This window comes from Globicephala melas, chromosome 12, assembly GCF_963455315.2.
Source record: "Globicephala melas chromosome 12, mGloMel1.2, whole genome shotgun sequence".
Lineage (NCBI taxonomy): Eukaryota > Metazoa > Chordata > Mammalia > Artiodactyla > Delphinidae > Globicephala > Globicephala melas.
The window spans coordinates 61,204,466-61,232,236 of record NC_083325.1 but is presented as its reverse complement, the minus strand read 5'-3'; the positions used below and the strand labels follow the sequence as shown (position 1 = coordinate 61,232,236).

General features: G+C 41.5%; 1 protein-coding gene across 1 annotated transcript in view; it reads left to right on the top strand.

Moving 5' to 3' along the window:
- Positions 1-383: 383 nt before the first annotated feature.
- The window catches only part of VIT (vitrin), a 96,509-nt gene continuing 69,121 nt past the window's right edge, over positions 384-27,771 (top strand). The window contains exons 1-2 of the mRNA XM_060309234.2: positions 384-435; positions 9,433-9,498. Of these exons, the coding sequence (XP_060165217.1) occupies positions 384-435; positions 9,433-9,498 (118 nt within the window). The remainder of the gene's footprint in view (positions 436-9,432; positions 9,499-27,771) is intronic.

The following is a 27,771-nucleotide window of genomic DNA, read 5'->3' as shown; positions in this document are numbered from 1 at the left end:
ACAAACAAACAAAAAACCCCCCCACAATTTGTAATCTAAAAATGTTCTCTAAATACCGTAAGTGTGGCTTTTGTCCTAATTTGAAGACTGGTTGAACATATTCTGGAAATTGTGGAATTATTTCTTTAGTCTAAGACCAAATCTCTGAAGAAGAGGAGGCTGGTGGCTAGAACAGGTTTTCTGAGAATAGCCTCTCTGGGTACCAGCGCAGCTGACCTCCATGCGTTGTTTACAGAAAGCCGCAGATTGAAATCCTAAGACTCCAGAGGGCAATGCAAAATGAGGCAGCCCCTCCCTACACTCTGTGCATCCAATTCAGAACTCTTTGCTGAAATATGATGATGTTATTGTTTCTTCCTCTCTAGGGTGCCATTTTGATATTTATGGGGATTGCTGTCCTCACTATGAAGGCATCTGTTATTGAAATGTTCCTTGGTAAGTACTTTTATATGTGTATCTGGATACGCTTTTAACATTCTCCTAATGTCCAAAGAATCTTGCCAACAAAAGATTTAAACCAAGACAGAGCATATAAACAGTTCAGTGTATCTTTTTATGATAAACATTTTGGAGAAATGTTTAACTGGGAATGTTAAATGTAGATCAAATTCAGAATGTATGTCTATATATTTTTTATATAAAGCAAGCGTGTATACATATGTATGTCTACATATTATATATTAAGCACACATATATACACACATATTTGCGTGTGTGTATTATTCAGCAACTAGCAACTATTTCAGATAAAGCATATTTACAGATTCTGAATTTAGAGAACTTATTTCTTAATTTCTCAAAAAAAAAAATTCTTATCACTGACATGGCCTTACTTGTACCACTGGCAACTCATACTTTTAGAGGTGAAACCCTTTAACCTTATATTATCAACAGAGAACACAATTTGGGGTAGGCCCTTAAGGAGCAGCAGGTCAACCAGACGAAAGAAAAGTGCTGATGGGTTTAGCACTAAGCCCAAGGGTAATCTTTGGTTAATCTTGACCCCGCTGTGCTGTGGCCACTCGGTGTCAGGCAGAGTGATCCTGTGGGTCACTATGAAACTATTGCCACGGAAGGGTACAAAGGCCTTTTAGATAGTCAGTATTAGTTTGCTAGAGCTGCCATAACAAAATACCACAAACCGGGTGGCTTAGAACAACAGAATGTTATTCTGTCACAATTCTAGAGGCTACAAGTCCAAAATCAAGGTGTCAGCAGGGCTGGTTCCTTCAAAGGGCTGTGAGAGTGAACTCTGTTCCATGCCTCTCTCCTAGCTTCTGGTGGTTTGCTAGCAATCTATAGCAATCCTTGGCATCACCCCAACCTATGCCTTCACCTTCACATGTGTTTGTCTGTGTCTATATCTAAACACCTGCACCTCTGTGTTGGTCTGTGTCTATATCCAAACTGCCCCTTTTTTATAACACCAGTCATACTGGATTAGAGGCCCAACCTACTCCAGGAGGATGACGTCACCCTAACTAATTAAGTTAGTTAAATTTAACTAATTACATCTACAACCACTTTATTTCCAATTAAGGTCACCTTCTGAGGTATTGGGGGCTAGGACTTAAACACGAAGTCCATCAGAAGTCCTATGAATTCAGGGAGGGGGGCACACAATTCAACCCATAATATAGTCAGAATGTGCAAGGTCTGTGCAGAGGGGAATCTACAGTGGCAGAACTGAGGACTGGAAGAGAAAGAGGTGACACAGCCGGGAAGGCAAGGGGCTCTCAGTATGGTGGAAGGAGACTGGGCTGGGAGTCAGAGGGAAGATAAGGTTCTGGCCCTGACTCCACCACCAACTTGCTAAGGAATATTCTCGTTGAGAGCACAGGGTCCTTCACTTCCACCTTGCCCTTCTGAGAGGCTATCTCCCCCCAGCCCCATACTAACCTATAGGTTAGTAGGGGTGAACACAGGGTGGGATGAGGGTGGGGCAGGGGTTAGGAATAGGAAGGATTTAGCCACTGTAAAACAAACAAAACAAAACACAGAAACCCTGAGGCTGGTTCACACTCTGCCATGTCCCCCACATCATGGAACCAAGAAGAACTTGACTGTCCTTGCTTGTCTCGCGCCTCTCAGCCTGCCCTTCTGCAAAACCGCTTTCCCCTCAGGGTTGCTCATTCACAAAGCAAGAAATCAAAGTAGAAAAGGGAGACTCCTACCGCAAATTCTCTTCTCTATGTCCTTATATGCCCCTCCCTGGAATCTCTCTTATTCATCTGCTTGTCTCCATCCCAGGGACCTTTTCCTTAAGTCCCCCGAAACCCTCTTCAGTACTGTGACAGCCTCCCTGCCCCAAATCCTTACCCCTCTAACTCATTCTCTACCACACCCCAATTAATCTCCCTAAAGCCCATATCTGATCCCACTCTCCTGACTTAACACTCAGTGTCTTCCCTTTGTCTTTATGACGGAGCCCACATCTCTCAAAGCGCCTTGCTTGCTGGCAAGGCCTCTCTCATATGGCTCTTGCCGTCCCCTCCTGCTCTCCTCCCTACCACAGAGCCCAGCCTGGCTTCCAGGGACGTGGGAAGTGCTGACCTTCTCATTCCCCTGAAGGTCGAGTCATTTCTCCCTTCCAGGTCTTTGACTATGCTGTTCCCTGTCCTGGAATGTTCTTCCTCTCACCCCCACACACCCTACTGGCCCTCCAGGAAGCTTCCTCTGCCTTCCATTTGATCAGACCCTCTTCCTATGGGCTTCCCTGGTGCCCTGTATTGATTCTAGTCACGACTGCATGGCATTCACCTCGTTATGAGGCTGCCTCCCCTGACACTGTACGACACTGATAGCAGGAGCTGTGTCTTGCTCACTGTTGCATTTTCAGTTCTCAGCACATCTCACAGGCACTCAAGAAATACGGCTAAATATATTATTCTTGTCAGGGATGTTGGATTTTTCAGGTTTCAGAGTCTGCTTCTGCACCCAATTCCTATGTGTGAATTTTTTCCCCCACACCAAGTGATTCCTCAACACCAGCTGGGTTTCCTACAACTCGGCTCAATTCTGACACCATTCTACCCGGAGATAGCATCAGATCCTGCAGGTAAGGGCTCACACAAGACTGCCCCCCGCCACCCAACACACACACACTTTAGATGCCGATTGCAAGTCAGGTTGTCACCTGTGCTTCTGACTGACTGGCTATAAAGCAGAGGTTTCCATGACCCCCTCCTTGCGTTTGATTAATTTTCTCAAGCAGCTCACAGGACCCAGGAAACCAGTTTACTCACTAGATTACCAGTATATTACAAAGGATATTAAAGGATACAAATCAACAGCCAGATAAAGAGATACATAGGGCGAGGTCCTGAACAAAGGAGTTTCTGTCCCCGTGGAATTTGGGCCCAGCGCGGTGGCACATGGACGAGCTCTCATTCCTCAACCTGGAAGCTCTTTGAACCCTCTCCTTTTGGATTTTTATGGAGGCTTCATTACATAGGCATGATTGATTAACTCACTGGTCATTGGTGATTGATTCAACCTCCAGCCCCTCTTTCCTCTTGGGAAATCAGGAGATGGGACTGAAAATTCCAACTGTCTATTCACGGTGGGTTTCCCTGGCAACCAGCTCCCTCATCTTTAGGGGATTTTCAAAAGCCACCTCATTTACATAAACTCAGTTGTGATTGAAAGGGGCTTGTTATGAAAAACAAGACACCCATTTCACCTCTATGGCTCTGATTTCAGGAACTGAGGACAAGAAATCAAATATAACAGACATGTGGACACAGGGGGCAAAGGGGAGGGTGGGACGAATTGGGAGATTAGGTCTGACATAAATACACTACCATGTGTAAAGTAGATAGCTTGTGGGAACCTGCTGTATAGCACAGGGAGCTCAGCTCGGTGCTCTGTGGTGACCTAGAGGGGTGGGATGGGCGGGGGGGGGGAGGTCCATGAGGGAGGGGATATAGTTATACATAGAGCTGATTCACTTCGTTGCACAGAAGAAAGTAATGCAACATTGCAAAGCAATTTTACTCCAGCAAAAAATATATATATTATAACAAAAGATGCTCCCACTGCTCTTATCACTCAGGACATTCCAAGGGTTTGGGGAGCTGTTAGGCAGGAACTGTGGCCGGAACACCAAAATATATATTTATCATAAATCACAATATCACAGCGAACCATCCAAAGATCCCCCAAAAGCCCTCTAAATTAATGTTAATTAAGTGTCTAATCGGTATATATCAGAGCTAGCATGGTCACTCTAAACGTGTAAATTTATGATGTAGCAGAGCTGTATGCTGCCCACTGTCATCGGAGCACCACATATAATCAACGACTGCACTGTGGGGAGAAAGTAGCATAAAAAGCCTCAGGCTGCACCAGCACCAGCTGGAACCTGCATTCTGGTTCCAACTTCTGCCCCCTCCCCCTCCAAAGCAGCTTTAGCTGAGATGTCCACCTTGACCTTGGTTTCTTTTCTACAAAATAAAAAGATGACCTCCAAAGCTCCTCCCAGCTTCAATATTCTACGATCTGAAGCATAATTTTGTGATTTATGTGATTATAGAGAATAAGTTATCCTGTCTCTGCAATGAAGCTCTGATATATTTCAAGCTAGATGTTTCATTGAGTAAGTAAGTAAGTCGAAAGCAAAGCATAGGGGAAATTTGAGCTGATTTTAAATCATCTGCTTTATAAATCAGTTTTCAGGAAGGCACTGTGGCCACTGTTAAAGAGAACCAGAGTTGGACAGTATTTAAAGCAGTAAAAACAGATTTTAATCAGGAACCATTGCAATAGGGGAAAGGAGACTTCAGTATTGTACTGGGCTCAATTCCGAATATAACAAGGAAAAGTGGGGATTTATAGCCAAGGAGCGGCTTGCAGGGGTCAGGGGATGGAAATTACTAAGAGGAGAGTTCACGGGAATCAGGGGATTCTTGCTAAAGGCAGACCAGGGTGATCACATATCAAGGGTGGAGGATTCTCTCTAAACAAGATTCTTGCTAAAACTAAGGGATGCAGGCCCAACAAGGACAGACACAGAAGCCCAAGGTCAAAGCCTAGTTGAGAAGAGGGCTTAGAGGAGCCTGACTAAAGTATGGTGAAGGAGAGAGTCCCTGTCAACACCACCTGAGTTAGTATCTTGAGTGGCACTAAGGGATCAAACAAGAAGTTTACGGGCTAGAATGAAGCACTCCTATAAACGTTCTAGACACGCAGTAAGTATTCAGTAAGTACTTACTGATTTAATAATTGGTTAAATGTTCTGGCACTTCATGTCTTTTCTTGAAAATAAATGGATTCTGATTATGACTTAATACTGACGGGAAGAGTGGAACACAAGTGCCTATTAACCATGCCAATGATTTTAGAAAGCACTTTTCATTATTGTAAGTCTATCTGATTTCAATACGACCAAATTAAATAACAATTGTCTCTTTCTAATTCGAAAAGAAACATTCTGCATAAAACATAGAATATTTATGTGTAAGAACTTTACCATGAAATGGGAAAAATACAGAAAATATAAAATAGGAATTATAACTCTACCATTATTAAAATTTTGGTATATTTGTTCCAGGTATTTCTCTCTGCGTATATTCTAATTTTGTCAGAATCACGCTTAGGGTTAGAGCTGAGAACTTCCCAGGTCATTTAATCTTCTGCTAAAATCATTTGAAATAAATGCTTAGTATTCCCCTACTGTTGGGACATTTCCAAGATTTCATTATTTCCGATTGCTATTAGGAATAATGCTGTAATGAACACCTTTTATTATACATAAATCCTTGTCTATGTCTCTGATTATAACTTGGGATGTATTACTAAGTATATATTTTCTAGGATGAAGAATATAAATGTTTTTTAAGGCTACTGAAATGTATTACCAAATGGCTTTCCAGAAGGACTCCACCAACAGTGTACTGGACTGCCCTAATCCCAAATCTATGCCAGGATTAAGTATAATCTTGTGTTCAATATTCAGTACACACTGTGAGAAAATATCTTGTCATTTTGCTTTAGCCTGCATTTTTTATCATTAATGAGACTGAACATTGTTTCAGGCTAAGTCATTTGTATTTTCTCTATAAATTATGTGGACGATAATTTACTTAAATTGAATTTTAAAACAATTGCACCTCAGCTATCTTAATCATACTGATGGCCATATTAGACAGAAACAGAGCAGAGGAAAATTTTTATTTGAAAAAATAAATTCAATATTTAATTTGTTTTGAAATTTCAAACACGACTAGCGAAAGGTGAGAACTTTTCATGTTACTCAGAGCTGGAACATTGAATTTTTAAAAATTGAGAAGTATTGCTGCAGAGTTGGTAAATCACGGTTGCCTTGGAACTTCAGACTCTAGCCTTGATTTCCTCAAGGCCTCTAGACTCTAATGGCCTCAGCTGTGGCCATTCAGCTACTCCCATGGAAGGGCTTTCAGACCTGTGTTCTGCTTTGTACTTTGAAGCGAGCATCTGTCATCCATCTCGGTGCTCTGCCAGGCTTCCTAAGAACAGGAACACAAGACTGATTTTTCTCTCACCCAAATTCCACATGCAAGTCACCATTTCCAAGGTAGCAAGAGAGGTCTTGCAGATGAGGAATGACTTGCTTCAGGGCACAAGCACATTTGCAGCCTTACTGACCAGCTCTCCCCTTGAGGAGTGGCTTCTGGGGAGCTTTAATTAACAAGCATCTAAGCTGAGGGGAGGGCCTCTGTGTACCATTGAAAATAATGACTTTATTAACCACTGCTTAAACCTGAACCCAGCTCTGCATGTTTTCAGCCTGGAGGGTCTTGGGCAAGAAAATGCGAGTGATGGGGTGGGCTTACTCAAATATTTATAGTCCTAATGATACCAAGACTTATAAACCACATGCCATGGGTACACAGCCCCAGAAAGACAGTATTTGGTTTCCCACCAAGAACTGATACCCAAATTTATGACTATTTCACTTACTCCCTCTGCTTTATGCGCATAATTTTTTCTATATATTTATTTCGTACTTGTTTTTTTAAAAATATTCTAGTTATTTATTTTTGTGTATAAAATGAAGATGCTGTCTTTGGACAGAGTTAAATGACACAGAGCCTACTATAAAAATCAGACCTCCACGACATTCACACCCTACGCAAACCCCAGAAGTAAATAACACCTAAAAAATGTCTGCCTTCATTCTACTTGGCTAGACGTTTGGTTTTCACTCAGTTCTCTTTCATGGCTCTGTTCTTGCAGGACATGGTATGTCAACTGTCCAGGCCTCAACTAGTGCTAATAGTCAAAACAGGATAATTCGGGAGCTACATCATTGGCACAGCTCAGCTAGTTAATCATAAGATAAATAAAAAATTTTCTTAACAAACACTTGGTGACATTGCCACTTTTTCCTTCAAAGACAGTTAACAATTCAAGAATGCCTAACTCCTGATTTATGCTTTAATCAAGCATCTGTGTTGTTAAAAAAAAAAAAACATAAAGTAGGAAGTAAAATTCCTATTTTAATTATTCTGCTGCCTCATGTTCACCTCCAGAATTCCAAATCCATCCAGAAAGTGGGGTTTCTCAAAAAGTAGCTAAAATGGAGGTTAGTTAGAGCAGTATCATCTTTGGGTGGGTAAGGTAGAAGAAGGCCTGGAAAGGAAGGAAGAAGAAGAGAGACTGACTAGCCTTTTGAAAGGAAAAACATGCTTTTCTATTTATAGGTAGAATTAGTCTAGGTACAGAGAAGTGAGCATTTTCAGACATTATTAAAAAATTGCTATGAGAAATGTTCACAATATATATCAAAAATTTAAGTGGGCACCGCATGGCACAGGGATATTGGCTCGGTTCTTTGTGACAGCCTGGAGGGGTGGGATTGGGAGGGTGGGAGAGAAGGAGATGCAAGAGGGAAGACATATGGGAACATATGTTTATGTATGACTGATTCACTTTGTTATAAAGCAGAAACTAACACACCATTGTAAAGCAATTATACCCCAATAAAGATGTTAAAAAAAAAAAAATTTAAGTGGGCATATCTTTCAGACAAGAAACCCTATTTGGAATTTTATTTTAAGGCAATAATAAGGAATCCATGCAAAGATAAATCTATTTATATTAAATCAGGAGTTGACTAAATTATGGTATGTCCATGAATTGCAATATTTTGTAGGCAGTTAAAATTATTATGAGGGGAAGATTAAATGACAAGAAAAATTGTTTCTATATCCTTAAGTAGAAATTAAGTTTATGACACATTGTAAACAGTATAAGCATCATCAAATGTTTGTTTCAAAGTAAAGTACATACATATATATAGAAAAAGCCTGAAAATATTATACTTTTTGCTTTCATCCGTTATTTTCTGTAGTACTGTTTTTGAGTGTTTTTTTTACTGTCCTACAAGGAACATGTATTATTTTGGTAATAAGAAAAATTCGGTCAATGTTATACACATATATATATATATAGTGTTGGGGGGGGGGTACGCGGGCCTCTCACTGTTGCGGCCTCTACCATTGCGGAGCACAGGCTCCGGATGCGCAGGCTCAGCGGCCATGGCTCACGGGCCCAGCCGCTCCGTGGCATGTGGGATCCTCCCGGACTAGGGGCACGAACCCGCGTCCCTTGCATCAGCAGGCGGACTCTCAACCACTGCGCCACCAGGGTAGCCCTATATTTTAAAAACACAAGGCTCACACTAGCAATGCAACTTTAAACTTAAAGGCATAAAGAGTTCCCCTTTCTTCCCCTATTGTTTTGCTTCCCGAAGAGCAGTATCCAGGTTCTGCTCCGTTTCCGAGAAGGAAGCTCACCTACCTGCAGCTGGCCTCTGGGGGGCGCAGCACCAATTGGGGCTGGAAGGACCACCAAAGACAGTCAGGTCGCACCATACCCTGCGAGGAGTCTCTCTCGTCTCCCCAGTCCCCCTCCTCCTTGTCTTCCTTTCCAAAGAGTCCTCCTCTGAGGCTTTGTACGGACGCGCTTCATCACGCCCTCCCTGTCTCTCTCCCACGCACATGCGCGCACTTCAAATGCACACGCGCGCATGCGTATGCGGTTCTCTGGGCATTTGGAAACTCAGTGTGGAACAGAAGAGAGAGAACAGGAAGGGCCTGGGTGTTCATCCTACCTCTACAATTTATTCCTGGCACCAAGCAAATCAGTGGGCTTCGCCAGACCCACGTTCCTGCCTTTGGAAAGTGGAGATGGTGGCGCTGGTGTGGTGAAATTTAAAGACAGCAAAACACGGGACAGATATCCAAGAGGTATTTTTAAAAGGCCCTTTCAGCAGAGGCTAAGAAAAGCACAAAGTATACATCTTATTTCTCCAACCATAAAATAAGGGAAAATTAGTTCTACTAACGAGAATACTTTAACATATGCTTGAAGCAAACATAAAGGTCAAAAGAGAGAAAGCATTTAGGTGAAATAATATTGATTCGATTTTTTTGCCTTTTCTTCATGTAGTTTTGCTGGTGACTGGAATACACTCAAATAAAGAAATGACAAAGAAGATTAAAAGGCCCAAATTCAGTAAGTAAAGTTGCAGTTCCTCACTGGTACAACACCTGTGTCTCTCATGTAGAGGACTGTTACACTTGTTTCAGATAATTTGGAAAGTTTGGGGTCTTTCTGTTTTGGGTTTTTTTGTGTGTGTCTTATCTCAATACTTTACACTCAGACTAATTAGTAATGATTCTTATTTGTCATCTACTTCATTCCAAAAAGCATTTGAAATAAGGGTTCTTATTTTAGGGTAGATACGTGGTTCTACTATATTAGAAAAATTCAAAATGCACATACAAAGACCAGGCGACACTATGTCTCTATGCCTAAGCTGGAGTAGGTATTTTTCTGCCGTTCTGTCTCAATTCCCCATACCAGAAAATTCAGTCTGGCTAATGCAAAAGTCCAGCAAACCTGCCCACCTTCCAGCGTGCCCTGGAATCAATGGGTAATCTCACAGAAAAGTTTCACACCCAATCAGTGGAAAGAGGAATAATTAATTTCATTTTTGGGTGATAATTAAGGTTAGATGACAGAAAAGCCAAAATAACAGTTGCTTAGATAAGACTGAAGTTTCTCTCTCTCTCCTGTAAATATATTCTGGGCTTCTATGGGAGCTTCACAATCTTCAGGGACGCAGACTCCTTCTATCTTGTCATTCTGCTTTTCTCAATGTGGCTCTCAACTCACTGTCCAAAATGGCTACCCCAACTCCATCCATCATGTCCACATTCCAGTCAGTAGGAAGGGATGAAGAAAGGCACATACTTACTCCCTTTAAAGACAAGTCCAGGAAGTCAAATACACCACTTCTACTTAAATACCATTGGCCAGAATTCAGGGAGAATGGGAAATGTCTTGATTTCAAGCATCTGCATGCCTAGCTAAAAGTAAGGAGTACTATTATTAGGAAAGAAGAGAGAATGGATACTGGGAAAGAACTAGCAGGACAGGACATAAATGGAAAATCTCACACTCAAATCTTGTGAGCACACTGAGCTATCTGTATGTAAATTTGTAGACTTGATGGACGCTTAAATTAAGGTATATTTATGAAGGACCATAAGAAAAAGACTTTAGGTATATTCAGTGCTCTGTGCTGTCTACAAAAGAAACTTCTGTATAGGCATTAGATTTAGGTGCCTTAAATCAGCAACATTAAGATTTTGAAATAAAAGAAGAGATTTGTTTCACGCAGCATTTTTTTTCTTCTATTCCTTTAAGCCCTTTGTGCAGGACTTCCTGTTGAAATGAGACCAAAAGGGCAGCCATCCACAGCCTCCTAGTCTGAAAAACTAAAAAGGAATCAGTTTTTTATTTATTCCTGTCAGGAAGGAGAGCCAGGAGAATCAGGCCAGGGGCAGATGTGTGTTCAGAACAGTGATTGGGTTAATATGGAGACAAATGCACACTCAGGTATGAATTCCTTTGGGCTGTTCCCAGTATCTTCATTAACTTGTCTACAAAAATCATAAAAGGTTCCATGATTACCATGACAACAGTTTTCAGTGACTATGAAAGTCTGTGCTAAACGACCCAAGGTCAAACCTCTTTGAGAGATCTCAAATGGATTCAACTTCTGATATGCTAAATTCTAACCTTATTCTCAAAATCTCCCTAGTGATACAACACTTTTGAATCAATGTATGCATGAGGCCTTTTCTCTAATTAGAAACTCTGTCATGGTCATTAAATAAGGGGGAAAAATATAAAATGAAAGTAATAGGATATTCCCAAACTATGGCGATACCTGATTCTTTACCTCAGGAGTATTTCCAAATTGTAATCTATACCTTGAGGCCAAAGTAATTTTCATTTTTTCTGTTCAAACTTGTCAATCTGCCACTGGGGCAGGTGACTGATAGCAAGGGAGGCACATCGTTCATTCACTTGACAAGTATTTATTGGGTGCCGGCTAAGTACCAGGTACAGTTAGACACCCAGATACAACAGCGATTGAGACTCAGACTGTGCCCTCACAGAGCTCAAAATCTAGAGAGGAAGAAAGACAAGTCACCAGGCAGTTATGGTGTCTTATGTAAGTGCTAGGACTCGGGAGCTAAAGGTACTCCAAGAATATGGAGAAAAAAGCTATGTATCTGGGAGGGCTTCCTGGAGGAAGTGACACATCTACACTGATATCTGAAGGCCGAATAGGGATTGACCAGGCAAAGATGAGGGGAAAAGAGTGTTACAAGCAGAAAGAAAAAGCATGCCTAAGCCCTGAAGAAAAGAAAGAGCTCAAAAGTAGTTCCATATGACTGAGGTATAGAGTGGGAGGCACATGTGTTGAGATAAGAGATGGAGGGGTAAGCAGGCACCAGATCGTGAAGATCTTTGTTACTGTGTCTAGGAATCTGCAGTTCATCAATGAGGGCAATGGGGAATATCTCAGTGCAGATCATTTAGGTGCAGTTAGCAGAAATCCAAGGCCAATTTGCTTAAGCAGAAAAGGAGATTTTGGCAGTACATGAGGTAGCTCACATGACATGAGGTGTCTCGCAGAACCCAAGGTGGGGAGGGCAGCTCGCACTCACTGGGACTGTACCCCAGGTGGAAAGATCTCAAGAATTGGTGTCTCTGCTTCTCTCTGCATGTCTGCCTCACTACCCACCCACCGATCCACTGGTTCATGCAGACCATGTCTCTCAGCCCTGATCTCAAATTCCTGGGAGAGAAACTCTAACTGCATCAGCCTAGGCTGGGAGGGTGGTTTTCAGAGAAGAGTAGAATGGTTAGGGTTGTGTTAGGGAAATAAAACAATCCTGACAACAAAACCCAACAAAAATCCCTTTGTCCCAGCCTATGAAGAGAGAAGAGAGAGTACACAATATTATTAGTGAGTAAGCATTACAGATAGACATTCATATACAGGTAGGATGAAAGTATCTACCAAGTCTGGACAGAATTTCACACACACTTTTACAGTGAAGTAGAAGACAGAACAATTACAACTTCTCTTAACTCCTGGAAAGATAAATACATGGACCTCCTGAGTGTCTTTTGTATACCTGGAGACCCCTAAACTCCTTCTGGAGGTGAGTATCAATATTTGCAGATCCAAGGATCAGAAGTCTGGAGCCCTTGCACTCTGCAGGTGATTCCGATGCCTGCTAAAATTTGAGAACCGCTGGACCCAAGATCAGGGATGCTTACAGATGTGAACGTGAAATCATGGGTTCTCTTCAGTGCCCTCTGCCTCTTTCCTAGCCAGCCCTCAATTTTCACCAGTGTTTATTCAGGACTAAAAGTCTTCACCACCCAGAGGACTGAAGGTAAAATAACAAGGAGGAGGTCGTTTGAGAGTTTTGCCCAGAGGACAGTTTACTGACACCTACTACACATGGAGCACTACTTTCGTCTCTTGAGGATCTAGTGCCCAGACATGGTACCATGAGTCGGCAGAGCCAGATCTGAAACTCAGGTCTCTGTGAGGCTCAACACCAGATGCTTTTCCAGTGCCTCGTCTCAAGCTAGCCGTTTAGGAATTAAGTATCCATTGCCTAGAGGCAGATGAGGTGTTAAGATAATCAAGGGCTGACTGAATAGGAAGTAAAGTAGAAGAAATGTGGGAAAATAGAAAAAAGAGTAAGCGCAGGAGTTTCCTCCTTTGGCTTGGCCTTAGACCTAAGGAGGCCACACTAGCGCATCTATTCTGTCTATGCATACGGTTACTGTTACTTTAGGTAATTGTCACTTTCTCTCCTCCCTACTTCCTCTGCTTTCTCATTTTTTCTTCTCATCTCCTTTTCCTTCTTTCTATTTCTTTGGTCTACCCATGGCCCCCAGGGGCCCTTATGGACCTTGCTCAGCTCCACTGGAGGCCCTTTGGGCCAAAAAGGTAGTACATGTTGAAAATAATTTCGCATGGGGCTTCTACAAAAGGAAAAGCAAAGATGAAAAAAAAATTGGGATTAGTTCTTAACGGCTCTACTCCTCCCACCCATACATGACCATTCATTCCAAGCTAGTATTTTGTTCTCACGTACACAGTCGTATTGGGTACAATTTTATTCTGTCACTTGGTTTATCACAGCATCTTATTTTCTAAGTCAAATCAAGTCTGACACCAGACTGCCAATTGCCTAGGGCTGAAATATTAAAATTCCATCATTACAAGGGATTCCTCCCTTCCAGCTCCAGGCATTGGAAGCCTTATGCAATTTACAACATTCAGAGAGAGCCCCTGCATTGCTCAGTGTCCCAGCACATGTTATTCCTAGAAGTTGAGTAGCTCCATCGTTTCATGAATGGTGGGATCTTGGCAAATGTGGGGAAGCCCTATGCCGAAGGTTCTACCCAGAGGGGCATCACACCAGGTACTGTTCCAAAGTGATGTTCATCCAAGGCAGCTGCTAGGGAACAGGGGCATTTCCCTTACTGGGACCTACCTGCCCACTTCCACCTTCCCAGTCTTGGAAGGTCATTTTCTCTCCATCACTCTTTGGGCTGACCAAGCCCAATCCCCTCAAACAAGGAGGTTTCTGAGCAACTAATTCCCAGAACCTTGAGGGAGAGTTGCCAGGCAACCCCTGCCCTCTCTCTTGCAACCTTGAGCTCCAGAGATAGGAGAACACAAAAGTCTGACTACCTTCTTAGAATAGTAAGGGGAAAAATACAATAAGAATAAGCATAAGTTAATGTCTTAGTAAATTAACCTGCTGTATGGTGCAGGGTAAAGTTTACCATACTGTACAGAATGAGAGTTTTACCAAGTTTCTTTACAGATGTGACTTTTTCAAGGCTCTCATTTTCCTGCTATGTTTTGGAGCCATAGATCTGACCTTACCCACAGGTACCTCACTAATATATTTAGTCAGCTTAAACCTACTCAAGCAGTTTCTAACAAATGACCAAAATGTGGTTGCGTTTTTCTTGACTGTTGAAGGCTACAAATAATGGTTGAAGGGTTTAGGTGTGTTCATAAAATACTTCTCCTAAGGCAGTCAAGATACCTTATAGGTTTTAAGGATTAACTTCATTTATGTTAGATTCCACATTTGAAAAAGGCCTACTCTTCAACTCATGAACCTTTTAGCCCATACTGCAATAAACACATCATATGTTTCCCCATAAATTATGCCCACCAACAACTCTAGAACGATCCCTGTCTGGCAGAGTGTTTGTGCTAGAGAGAGAAAAGCTTTTACGTTGTAAAATCTCCTCAATAGCTTTTCTACATGTAAGGAAGCCCCAGAAGGGCTCCAGAAGCAATGGCCTTATAGCCTAAAGTGGGGTCAGATGAGATAGTGTTACACAGGTGAGAGCTGTGATGATTAACTCCAACAAATTGTTGCCTGTCCATCCTGCAAAGCCTCTGACTTCAGTGAGCACCCGATCTTGTATAAGGTAAAATAAAATTATGCAAAGGAAAGCCTTCCTGGACCCAACACCAATTGCCCACACACAAAAAACCAGGTTAGATGGCTCCTGTGTATGCTACACTTGCTCTGCTGTCTACTTACTGCACATTATTATAAGAGCTTTTTTATACAGTCTGTCTTCTCAACTAGACCAAATAATTAGTGCTCATTAGGTATTTGTTGGACGAACTACAACAATAAAACAAAACACTGTAAAATAAAGCAAAATGTGGTAAATGCTACCAAAGAATAACAAGGGGTCTACAATAGGATTCATACTAGTTTCTTGAAAGAGCATTTAAGGTAGGATATGAAAAATAAGTGGAATTGCAGAGGTGGGTGGAAGGGCTTTCTAGGTGCACTAAACCCAGATATCATGGGGAAGATGGGGTCAGGAAACAGTGAGTGGCGTGACTGGGTTTAAGTGCTGGGGAGTCGTGGAGATGCAGCTGGAAGGTGGGTTAAGACAAGGCAATGCCAGTCTGAGAAGCTTTGTTTTTTGCCATTCTTTAGAGGGTGGGAACCACTGAAAGTGTTCTGAGCAGGAAATCTACATGATGAAGACAACAGTCAGCAAGATAAACAACAGCAAGATATTCCCCACAGGCAGTGAAGCCACATGCTGGAATATCTCCATTACACTGGAGTCTGTTGAGATAGTCTTTAACTTGGGGTGAAATGTATAACCTTTAATTCACGTAGCTCTCTCCAACAAGTTAACCTTAATACCATGTAAGGCATGGAAAGATTTTTGCAATCAACCTGGAAAGGGTGGATAATTCCCAGAGGTACTGCCTCAGCATGAAGAGGTAATAGTTCTGGGACTTGGTTATTGAGTACATTGGACACTGTTGAAGACATACAGCTCTGTGATTGTAGGAATTGGGTATAGCAAGCACACAGCTTCTTCACTGGGCTCACGTGTCGTTAGCTGTAGCAACTTGTAAGGAACCCCCAATGTTTGCTTGCTCCTTAGACACTTGGTACCAACACCAGTGTGTTCTCCACACAGATTGATGTGTGTGCCATTTCTCACACCATGAAAAAGGAAGTGGATTAACTCTCTAGCCCTCCTTCTGGTGTGTGGGTGAGAAGGGAGGTGGACTCTCTCTGTGTTGTAGATTTTCAGTTGAATAAGCTTTACCGTGGCAGTTCTCAGAAATAACAGGCAAAGAATGCAAGGAAAATTGCACTAGAAGAGTTGCCTTGCAGTTATTTGGGATACATGCACAGATGTATACAGACATACACACAAATGCACACACACACACACACACACACACACCCAGACAGACAACCTATTTACAAGACATATCCTATATTTACCCACTAGTGGTTGTCAGTGACCTTCAAGTTCAGAAAAGCCTCGTAGGATTAGAGTAGGGAAGCAACCATTTAACTCCTTTTCTTCAGTAATGGGAGAAGCAACCAGGTGGAGCTGGCAAAGCTCTGTGTCTGGAGCCAGAGGGTATGAGTTCAGGGCCTGGCTATGCCACTTTCCTGGTACCTGAGCTTGAACAAATAAACTTATCTCTCTGCAAAATGAGGACAATATGCCTCTCAGGGTTTTGTTAAGAGTCAAGTGAATAAGTGTGTATTACATCCTTTCTAAATTAAAAGTAGGTTACTTTTAGGGACTTCCCTGGTGGTCCAGTGGTTAAGACTCCGAGCTTCTACTGCAGGGGGCAAGGGTTCAATCCCTGGTCAGGGAACCAGGGAACTACTCTAGCAGAGAGCTGATTGTTTCAGGCAAGGTCACCTTCCTTTGGAGGATGACAGCAGTCTGTCAGGTGGATTACCTCACTCGTGCTGACCAGGAAATTCCAGATGGACTTGTTAAGATTACATTCCTGGGAAAGAATGAAACTGCAGTTAGGTTAGGCGTTGTCTCGGTTTGGTGACGTGAGCTTTGCACAAGTGACTCTATGTTGGGCCTGTTGTCTCTCTTTTGACAGTACTAACTGGGATTCTTTCTGAGGTGATGAAGATGTGGAATTAGATAATGATGGTTTCACAAACTTGTGAATATACTATAAATCACTGATTGTACGCTTAAAAGGACCCATTTTATGGTATGTGAATGGTATCCCAACTTTTAAAAATGGAATTTTCCAAAAAGAAAAAGAAAGGAAATTTCTTCTGAAAATAATATTGTACAGTTCTGAAAAGAGTTCTAGCAAAAACAACTGTCGACACCTTGATCACAGTGGGACTATTAATTCACCCAGTGCCCATGTGATGTGACCCTTGCTGACTCCCCAGACCTTATCATGGACCTCCCCCCAACCCACTCACTACGCTCCAGGCACACTGGCCTCCTTTGTGTTCTTCAAACCACCAAGCCCTTTCCTACATCAAGGTTTTTGCCCTGGTTCTTCTTTCTGCCTGGAAGGTCCTCCTAGACCTTTGCTGGCTGGTAACTTCCCATTATCCAAGTAACCATGGTAGGAGAGTAAATAGAGAGGAATACAGGGACCAGATCCTTTAGGGCCTCGTGGACCATATTAAAGAGCTTGGACATTAGGGCAGCAGGAAACCAATGAGGGTTTTAAGCAGGAGAATGATGAAATGTGATCAAATTTTTTAAGTATCACATTGGCTGTTCAATGGAGAAAGGACTGAGGCAAAGGGTGAGCAATATGGAAGGAAATAGACAAGCTAGGAGGCTATTGTGTTAATAGTCCAGACAGGAAATGTCAGTGAACTGGACCAAGGCGAAAGCAGAGAGAAATTGCAGATTTGGAAATAAAACTAGCAGGACTTGCTAATGGATGGGTTCCATTTATCCCTTCATTCATCCAGCAGACATTCTGTTGATTAGCAATGAACAAAACACACAAAAATTCCTGCCCCCATGGAGTGTATAGTCTAGTAGATGAAAGAAAATGTAACAAACTGGGACCTTGAAAAAGTAGTAGCATTTGAACAGCTGAAAGGAAAAAGGGTTCCAGGTGTAAGGAATGCTACAAGCCAAGTTTGTGAGATAATATGCCTTTGAAAAGTACCAGAGGCAGTACTGGCAAGCCCCGAAGTTCCATGGAGGGGACTGTGGAAACGCCTTAAAGATTTTAGACTTTTTCCTCAAGGCAGCAGAAAGATATTGACAGCTTTTGACCAAAGATTCAACTTCATTTATGTTAGATTCCACATTTGAAAAAGGCCTACTCTTCAACTCATGAACCTTTTAGCCCATACTGCAATAAACACATCATATGTTTCCCCATAAATTATGCCCACCAACAACTCTAGAACGATCCCTGTCTGGCAGAGTGTTTGTGCTAGAGAGAGAAAAGCTTTTACGTTGTAAAATCTCCTCAATAGCTTTTCTACATGTAAGGAAGCCCCATAAGGGCTCCAGAAGCAATGGCCTTAGCCTAAAGTGGGGTCAGATGAGATAGTGTTACACAGGTGAGAGCTGTGATGATTAACTCCAACAAATTGTTGCCTGTCCATCCTGCAAAGCCTCTGACTTCAGTGAGCACCCGATCTTGTATAAGGTAAAATAAAATTATGCAAAGGAAAGCCTTCCTGGACCCAACACCAATTGCCAACACACAAAAAACCAGGTTAGATGGCTCCTGTGTATGCTACATCTAGCAATCACACTCCTGGGCATATAGCTGGACAAAACTACAATTCAAAAAGATAAATGCACCCCTGTGTTCATAGCAGCACTCTTTACAATAGCCAAGACATGGAAACAATCTAAATATCCATTGACAGATGAATGGATAAAGAAGATGTGGTATGTGTGTGTGTGTGTGTCTGTGTGTATATATATATAGATATATAGAGATATATATATAATGGAATACTATTCAGCCATTAAAAAAAAGAGTGAAATAATGCCATTTGCAGCAGCATGGGACCTAGAGATTATCATACTAAGTGAAGTAAATCAGAAAGAGAAAGATACCACATGATATCACTTATATGTGGAATCTAAACTATGACACAAATGAACTTATCAATGAAACAGAAACAGACTCACATATAGAGAACAGATTTTTGGTTGCCAAGGGGGAGGGCGGGTGGGGGAGGGAAGGACTGGGAGTTTGGGGTTAGCAGATGCAAACTATTATGTATACAATGGATAAACAACAAGGTCCTACTGTACAGCATAGGGAACTATATTCAATATCTTGTGATAGACCATAATTGAAAAGAATATGAAAAAGAATATATGTATAACTGAAGCACTTTGCTATACAGCAGAAATTAACACAACACTGTAAATTAACTATAATTTAATAAAATAAATTTTTAAAAAAGATTCAACATAGTCAAAGACTTTTTAAGAAAAATGGAAAAGAGGGACTTCCCTGGTGGTCCAGTGGTTAAGAATCTGCCTTCCAATGAAGGGGACATGGGTTTAATCACTGCTCGAGGAACTAAGATCCCACATACCATGGGGCAACTAAGCCCACGTGCTGCAATGAAGAGCCCACACGCCGCAACTAAGACCCAATGCAGCCAAATAAAAAAATAAATGTTTTTTAAAAAAGAAAAATGGAAAAGAATGCTTTGCAAAAGAATTTGCTACCAAGGAAGAATTAACATGATCTGGTCACTGGTGTCAGGAGAAGGAAGCATTCATCTTCAAATTTTATGTGATGATCATTTTATTTCATTAAATTAATATTTTTGCATAATCTTCTTAAAAATAGAATTTTACTCTAGTTGAATATCACAGTAGAACAAAATTAAGTTTCATATCAAAACTGTTTATGCATAAGTGCTTTTATATTATAATACTTCTTCCTCATTAACAGCCAAGAGGCAAGCTTACAATGGCCGCCTCTGATTGATGAAGAAATTTGTTTTCCCGAAGCAATGTGGCTTGCCTTGAAAGCCACATTCACTGAAAACATGAATGGACAATAAGAAGCAGATTATACAGTTTGATTTGGCCTCTACATCATTGGCTTATTGTATATGACATCACCCAATAATCACTGTGTTATTAGGTCAGGCAGAAGAACCAACTTAGAGCAGAAACATTTGCAGTTGTGCCTCTAAGATTCCAATGTTGCATGAAGATAGTGGCTCAAACAATACCAGTTTTGCCCAGGAACACTCTGAGATCAGTACAGCAGACACATGACCTCAGTGGGCAGCATCTAAAGGTTATCCTTTCATTCTAACCATCCAGGTTTCAAATAGTTCTCTTTTCCCTGTGTCTGGTGCCAAGGGCCTCTGGGAAGGAATCCTTGGCAGATTCTGAGGTGCTCTAATGTGAGCTCTGTCAAGAAAATCATAACGGCCATGAGAAGGCAAGGTAACCTTGAGGAATCATATGAGGGGGAAGCAGAGCAGATGGCTGAGGAATAGGTCTCTGTGTAGTTTCCACTCAAGCAGTTCTGGGCTCCCGCAGGATCTCTGTGACTTTAGCCCAGGGTTCTCTCATTTCCACCAACAAAACTCCACTCAGGAAGGAATGGAAGAGGCTCTCTTCTTGCTTTCTCCAAATGTTCCTAGGAGTAAACCTTCTTATGACTTCTAAGTTCTCCCCCAAGGTTAATAGTGGGGATGCACCATTCCCCATCCCCTGAGTCTTATTTGCCACATCAGTGTCTTCCTGCTCCCTTCAGACCTGAGATGGACACTTCTTGAGCTGCCTTAGTTTTGACCTGTCCTCTGAAGGAACTCTTATTTCTGCACTTTTGAGATGAAACCCAAAGAGAGATGAAAGTGAATCTAGAGACCTTCAAGATGGTAGAGGAGTAAGACGTGGAGATCACCCTCCTCCCCACAAATACATCAGAAATACATCTACATGTGGAACAACTCCTACAGAACACCTACTGAATGCTGGCAGAAGACCTCAGACTTCCCAAAAGGCAAGAAACTCCCCACGTACCTGGGTAGGGCAAAAGAAAAAAAAAACAGAGACAAAAGAATAGGGACGGGACCTGCACCTCTGGGAGGGAGCTGTGAAGGAGGAAAAGTTTCCACACACTCGGAAACCCCTTCACTGGCAGAGATAGGGGGTGGGCGGGGGGAAAGCTTTGGAGCCACGGAGGAGAGCACAGCAACAGGGGTTCAGAGGACAAAGTGGAGAGATTCCCACACAGAGGATCGGTGCCAACCAGCACTCACCAGCCCGAGAGGCTTGTCTGCTCCCCCTCCGGGGCGGGCGGGAGCTAGGAGCTGAGGCTCCAGCTTCAGAGGTCAGACCCCAGGGAGAGGACTGGGGTTGGCGGCGTGAACACAGCCTGAAGGGGGCTAGTGCGCCACAACTAGCTGGGAGGGAGTCCGGGAAGAAGTCTGGAACTGCCTAAGAGGCAAGAGACCATTCTTTCAGGTTGCATGAGAAGAGGGGATCCGGAGCACCGCCTAAACGAGCTCCAGAGACGGGCACGAGCCGCGGCTATCAGCGCAGACCCCACAGACGGGCATGAAATGCTAAGGCTGCTGCTGCAGCCACCAAGAAGCCTGTGTGCGAGCACAGGTCACTATCCACACCTCCGCTCCCGGGAGCCTGTGCAGCCCGCCACTGCCAGGGTCCCATGATCCAGGGACAACCTCCCCAGAAGAACACACGGCGCTCCTCAGGCTGTTGCAACATCATGCTGGCCTCTGCCACCACAGGCTCACCCCACATTCCATACCCCTCCCTCCCCCTGACCTGAGTGAGCCAGAGCTCCCTAATAAGCCGCTCCTTTAACTCCATCCTGTCTCAGAGAAGAACAGATGCCCTCAGGCGACCTACACACAGAGGCAGGGCCAAATCCAAAGCTGAACCCCGGGAGCTGTGCGAACAAAGAAGAGAAAGGGAAATCTCTCCCAGTAGCCTCAGGAGCAGCGGATTAAATCTCACAGTCAACTTAATGTACCCTGCATCTGTGGAATACCTGATAGAAAACGGATGATCCCAAAATTAAGGCGGTGGATTTTGGGAGCAACTGTAGACTTGGGGTTTGTTTTCTTTTTTTTTTTTTTACATCTTTATTGGAGCATAATTGCTTTACAATGGTATGTTAGTTTCAGCTTCACAACAAAATGAATCAGTTATATATATACATATACATATGTTCCCATATCTCTTCCCGCTTGCGTCACCCTCCCTCCCACCCTCCCTATCCCACCCCTCCAGGCGGTCACACAGCACCGAGCTGATCTCCCTGTGCTATGCGGCTGCTTCCCACTAGCTATCTACCTTACGTTTGGTAGTGTATACATGTCCATGCCTCTTTATTGCTTTGTCACCGTTTACCCTACCCCCTCCCCATAGCCTCAAGTCCATTCTCTAGTAAGTCTGTGTCTTTATTCCTGTTTCACCCCTAGGTTTTTCATGACATTTTTTTTTCCTTAAATTCCATATATATGTGTTAGCATACGGTATTTGTCTCTCTCTTTCTGACTTACTTCACTCTGTATGACAGACTCTAGGTCTATCCACCTCATTACAAATAGCTCAATTTCGTCTCTTTTTATGGCTGAGTAATACTCCATTGTATCTAATTTGTTTCTGGTTTTATGTTTATCTTAGTTGAGTACTTAGAGTTTATTATCATTGGTAGATTTGTTTATTGATTTGGTTGCTCTCTCCTTTTTCTTTTATATATACATTTTTTTTCCTTTTTCTCTTTTTGTGAGTGTGTATGTGTATGCTTCTTTGTGTGATTTTTTCTGTATAGCTTTGCTTTTACCATTTGTCCTAGGGTTCTGTCTGTTTTTTGTTATTTTTAAATTTTTAATAATTTTTTATTTTAATAACTTTATTTTATCCTTTCTTTCTTTCTTTCTCTCATTCTTTCTTTCTTTCCTTCTTTCTTACTTTCCTTCTTTCTTTCATTCTTTCTCCCATTCATTCTTTCCTTCATTCCTTCCTACTTTCTTTCTTTCTTTCTCTCATTCTTCGTTTCTTTCTTTCTTTCGTTCTTTTGTTCTTTCTCCCTTTTCTTCTGAGCTATGTGGCTGACAGGGTCTTGGTGCTCTGGCTGGGTGTCAGGCCAGTGCCTCTGAGGTGGGAGAGCAGAGTTCAGGACACTGGTCCACCAGAGACCTCCTGGCTTCACATAATATCAAACAGCGAAAGCTCTCCCAGAGATCTCCATCTCAATCCTAAGACCCAGCTCCACTCAACAACCAGCAAGCTACAGTGCTGGACACCCTAAGCCAAACAACAAGAGAGGAACACAACACCACCCAGTAGAAGAGAGGCTGCCTAAAATCATAATAAGTTCACAGACACCCCAAAACACACGACCAGATGCAGCTCTGCCTAACAGAAAGACAAGATCCAGCCTCATATACCAGAAAACAGGCACCAGTCCTCTCCACCAGGAAGCCTACACAACTCACTGAACCAAGCTTACCCACTGGGGGCAGACACCAAAAACAACGGGAACTACGAACCTGCCGCCTGTGAAAAGGAGACCCCAAACAAAGTAAGTTAAGCAAAATGAGAAGACAGAGAAACACACAGCAGGTGAAGGAGCAAGGTAAAAACCCACCAGACCAAACACTTGAAGAGGAAATATGCAGTCTTCCTGAAAAAGAATTCAGAGTAATGACAGTAAAGATGATCCAAAATTGTGGAAATAGAATGGAGAAAAGACAAGAAACGTATAACAAGGACCTAGAAGAACCAAAGAGCAAACAAACAATGATGAACAACACAATCAATGAAATTAAAAATTCTCTAGAAGGGATCAATAGCAGAATAACTGAGGCAGAACGGATAAGTGACCTGGAAGATAAAATAGTGGAAATAACTAGTGCAGAGCAGAATAAAGAAAAATGAATGAAAAGAATGGAGGACAGTCTCCGAGACCTCTTGGACAATATTAAATGCACCAACATGCGAATTACAGGGGTCCCAGAAGAAGAAGAGAAAAAGGAAGGGACTGAGAAAATATTTGAAGAGATTATAGTTGAAAACTTCCCTAATATGAGAAAGGAAATAGTCAATCAAGTCCAGGAAGCGCAGAGAGTCCCATACAGGATAAATCCAAGGAGAAACACGCCAAGACACATATTAATCAAGCTATCAAAAATTAAATACAAAGAAAAAATATTAAAAGCAGCAAGGGAAAAGCAACAAATAACATACAAGGAAATCCCCACATGGTTAACAGCTGATCTTTCAGCCGAAACTCTGCAAGCCAGAAGGAAGTGGCAGGACATATTTAAAGTGATGAAAGGGAAAAACCTACAAGCAAGAATACGCTACACAACAAGGATCTCATTCAGATTTGACAGAGAAATTAAAACCTTTACAAATAAGCAAAAGCTAAGAGAATTCAGCACCACCAAACCAGCTTTACAACAAATGCTGAAGGAACTTCTCTAGGCAGGAAACACAAGAGAAGGAAAAGACCTACAATAAAAAAACACAAAACAATTGAGAAAATGGTAATAGGAACCTACATATTGATAACTACCTTAAATGAAAATGGATTAAAGGCTCCAACCAAAAGACATAGACTGGCTGAATGGATACAAAAACAAGACCCATATATATGCTGTCTACAAGAGACCCACATCAGACCTAGGGACACATACAGACTGAAACTGAGGGGATGGAAAAAGATATTCCATGCAAATGGAAATCAAAAGGAAGCCGTAGTAGCAACTCTCGTATCAGACAAAACAGACTTTAAAGACTATTACAAGAGACAAAGAAGGACACTATATAATGATCAAGGGATCAATCCAAGAAGAAGATATAACAATTGTAAATCTTTATGCACCCAACATAGGATCACCTCAATACAAAAGGCAAATGCTAACAGCCATAAAAGGGGAAATCAACAGTAACACAACAATAGTAGGTGACTTTAATACCCCACTTTCACCAATGGACAGATCATCCAAAACAAAAATAAATAAGGAAACACAAGCTTTAAGTGATACATTAAACAAGATGGACTTAATGGATATTTATAAGACATTCCATCCAAAAACTACAGAATACACTTTCTTCTCAAGTGCTCATGGAACATTCTCCAGGATAGATCATATCTTGGGTCACAAATCAAGCCTTGGTAAATTTAAGAACATTGAAATCATATCAAGTATCTTTTCCAACCACAATGCTATGAGACTAGATATCAATTACAGGAAAAAATCTGTAGGAAATACAAACAGATGGAGTCTAAACAGTACACTACTAAATAACCAAGAGATCACTGAAGAAATCAAAGAGGCAATTTAAAAATACCTAGAAACAAATGACAATGAAAACACAATGACCCAAAACCTATGGGATGCAGGAAAAGCAGTTCTAAGAGGGAATTTTATAGCAATACAATCCTACCTCAAGAAACAAGAAACATCTCAAATAAACAACCTAACCTTACACCTAAAGCAATTAGAGAAAGAAGAACAAAAAAAACCCGAAGTTAGCAGAAGGAAAGAAATCATAAAGATCAGATCAGAAATAAATGAAAAGAAGGAAACAGTAGCAAAGATCAATAAAACTAAAAGCTGGTTCTTTGAGAAGATAAAATTGATAAACCATTAGCCAGACTCATCAAGAAAAAAAGGAAGAAGACTCAAATCAATAGAATTAGAAATGAAAAAGGAGAAGTAACAACTGACACTGCAGAAATACAAAAGATCATGAGAGATTACTACAAGCAACTTTATGCCAATAAAATGGACAGCCTGGAAGAAATGGACAAATTCTTAGAAAAGCACAACCTTCCAAGACTGAACCAGGAAGAAATAGAAAATATAAACAGACCAATCACAAGCACTGAAATTGAGACTGTGATTAAAAATCTTCCAACAAACAAAAGCCCAGGACCAGATGGCTTCACAGGCGAATACTATCAAACATTTAGAGAGGAGCTAATACCTATCCTTCTCGAACTCTTCCAAAATATAGCAGAGGGAGGAACACTCCAAAACTCAATCTAAGAGGCCACCATCACCCTGATACCAAAGCCAAAGAAAGATGTCACAAAGAAGAAAACTACAGGCCCATATCACTGATGAACATAGATGCAAAAATCCTCAACAAAATACTAGCAAACAGAATCCAATAGCACATTAAAGGGATCATACACCATGATCAAGTGGGGTTTATCTCAGGAATGCAAGGATTCTTCAATATACACAAATCAATCAATGTGATAAACCATATTAACAAACAGAAGGAGAAAAACCATATGATCATCTCAATAGATGCAGAAAAAGCTTTTGACAAAATTCAACACCCATTTATGATAAAAACCCTCCAGAATGTAGGCAGACAGGGAACCTACCTCAATATAATAAAGGCCATATATGACAAACCCACAGCCAACATCATTCTCAATGGTGAATAACTGAAACCATTTCCTCCAAGATCAGGAACAAGACAAGGTTGCCCACTCTCACCACTATTACTCAACATAGTTTTGGAAGTTTTAGCCACAGCAATCAGAGAAGAAAAAGAGATAAAAGGAATCCAAATCAGAAAAGAAGAAGTAAAGCTGTCACTGTTTGCAGATGACATGATACTATACATAGAGAATCCTAAAGATGCTACCCAGAAAACTACTAGAGCTAATCAATGAATTTGGTAAAGTAGCAGGATACAAAATTAATGCACAGAAATCTCTTGCATTCCTATACACTAATGATGAAAAATCTGGAAGAGAAATTAAGGAAACACTCCCATTTACCACTGCAACAAAAAGAATAAAATACCTAGGAAAAAACCTACCTAAGGAGACAAAAGACCTGTATGCAGAAAACTATAAGACACTGATGAAAGAAACTAAAGATGATACAAACAGACGGAGAGATATACCATGTTCTTGGATTGGAAGAATCAACATTGTGGAAATGACTATACTACCCAAAGCAATCTACAGATTCAGTGTAATCTCTATCAAACTACCACTGGCAGTTTTCATAGAACTAGAACAAAAAATTTCACAACTTGTATGGAAACACCAAAGACCCCAAATAGCCAAAGCAATCTCGAGAAAGAAAAACGGAGCTGGAGGAATCAGGCTCCCAGACTTCAGACACTACTACAAAGCTACAGTAATCAAGACAGTATGATACTGGCACAAAAACAGAAATATGGATCAATGGAACAGGATAGAAAGCCCAGAGATAAACCTACGCACATATAGTCAACTTACCTTTGGTAAAGGAGGCAAGAATATACAATGGAGAAAAGAAAGCCTCTTCAATAAGTGGTGCTGAGCAAATTGGACAGCTACATGTAAATGAATGAAATTAGAACACTCCCTAACACCATACATAAAAATAAACTCAAAGTGGATTAAAGACCTAAATGTAAGGCCAGACACTGTAAAACTCTTAGAGGAAAACATAGGCAGAACATGCTATGACATAAAATCACAACAAGATCCTTTTTGACCCACCTCCTAAAGAAATGGAAATAAAAACAAAAATAAACAAATGGACCTAATGAAACTTAAAAGCTTTTGCACAGCAAAGGAAACCATAAACAAGACGAAAAGACAACCCTCAGAATGGGAGAAAATATTTTCAAACGAATCAGCTGACAAAGGATTAATCTCCAAAATATACAAGCAGCTCATGCAGCTCAATATCAAAAAAACAAACAACCCAATCCAAAAATGGGCAGAAGACCTAAACAGACATTTATCCAAAGAAGATATACAGATTTCCAACAAACACATGAAAGGATGCTCAACATCACTAATGGTTAGAGAAATGCAAATCAAAACTACAATGAGGTATCACCTCATACCAGTCAGAATGGCCATCATGAAAAAGTCTACAAACAATAAATGCTGGAGAGGGTGTGGAGAAAAGGAAACCCTCTTGCACTGTTGGTGGGAATGTAAATTGATACAGCCAGAATGGAGAACAGTATCGAGGTTCCTTAAAAAACTGAAAATAGAACTACCATACTACCCAGCAATCCCACTACTGGGCATATACCCTGAGAAAACCATAGTTCAAAAAGAGTCATGTACCACAATGTTCACTGCAGCTCTAT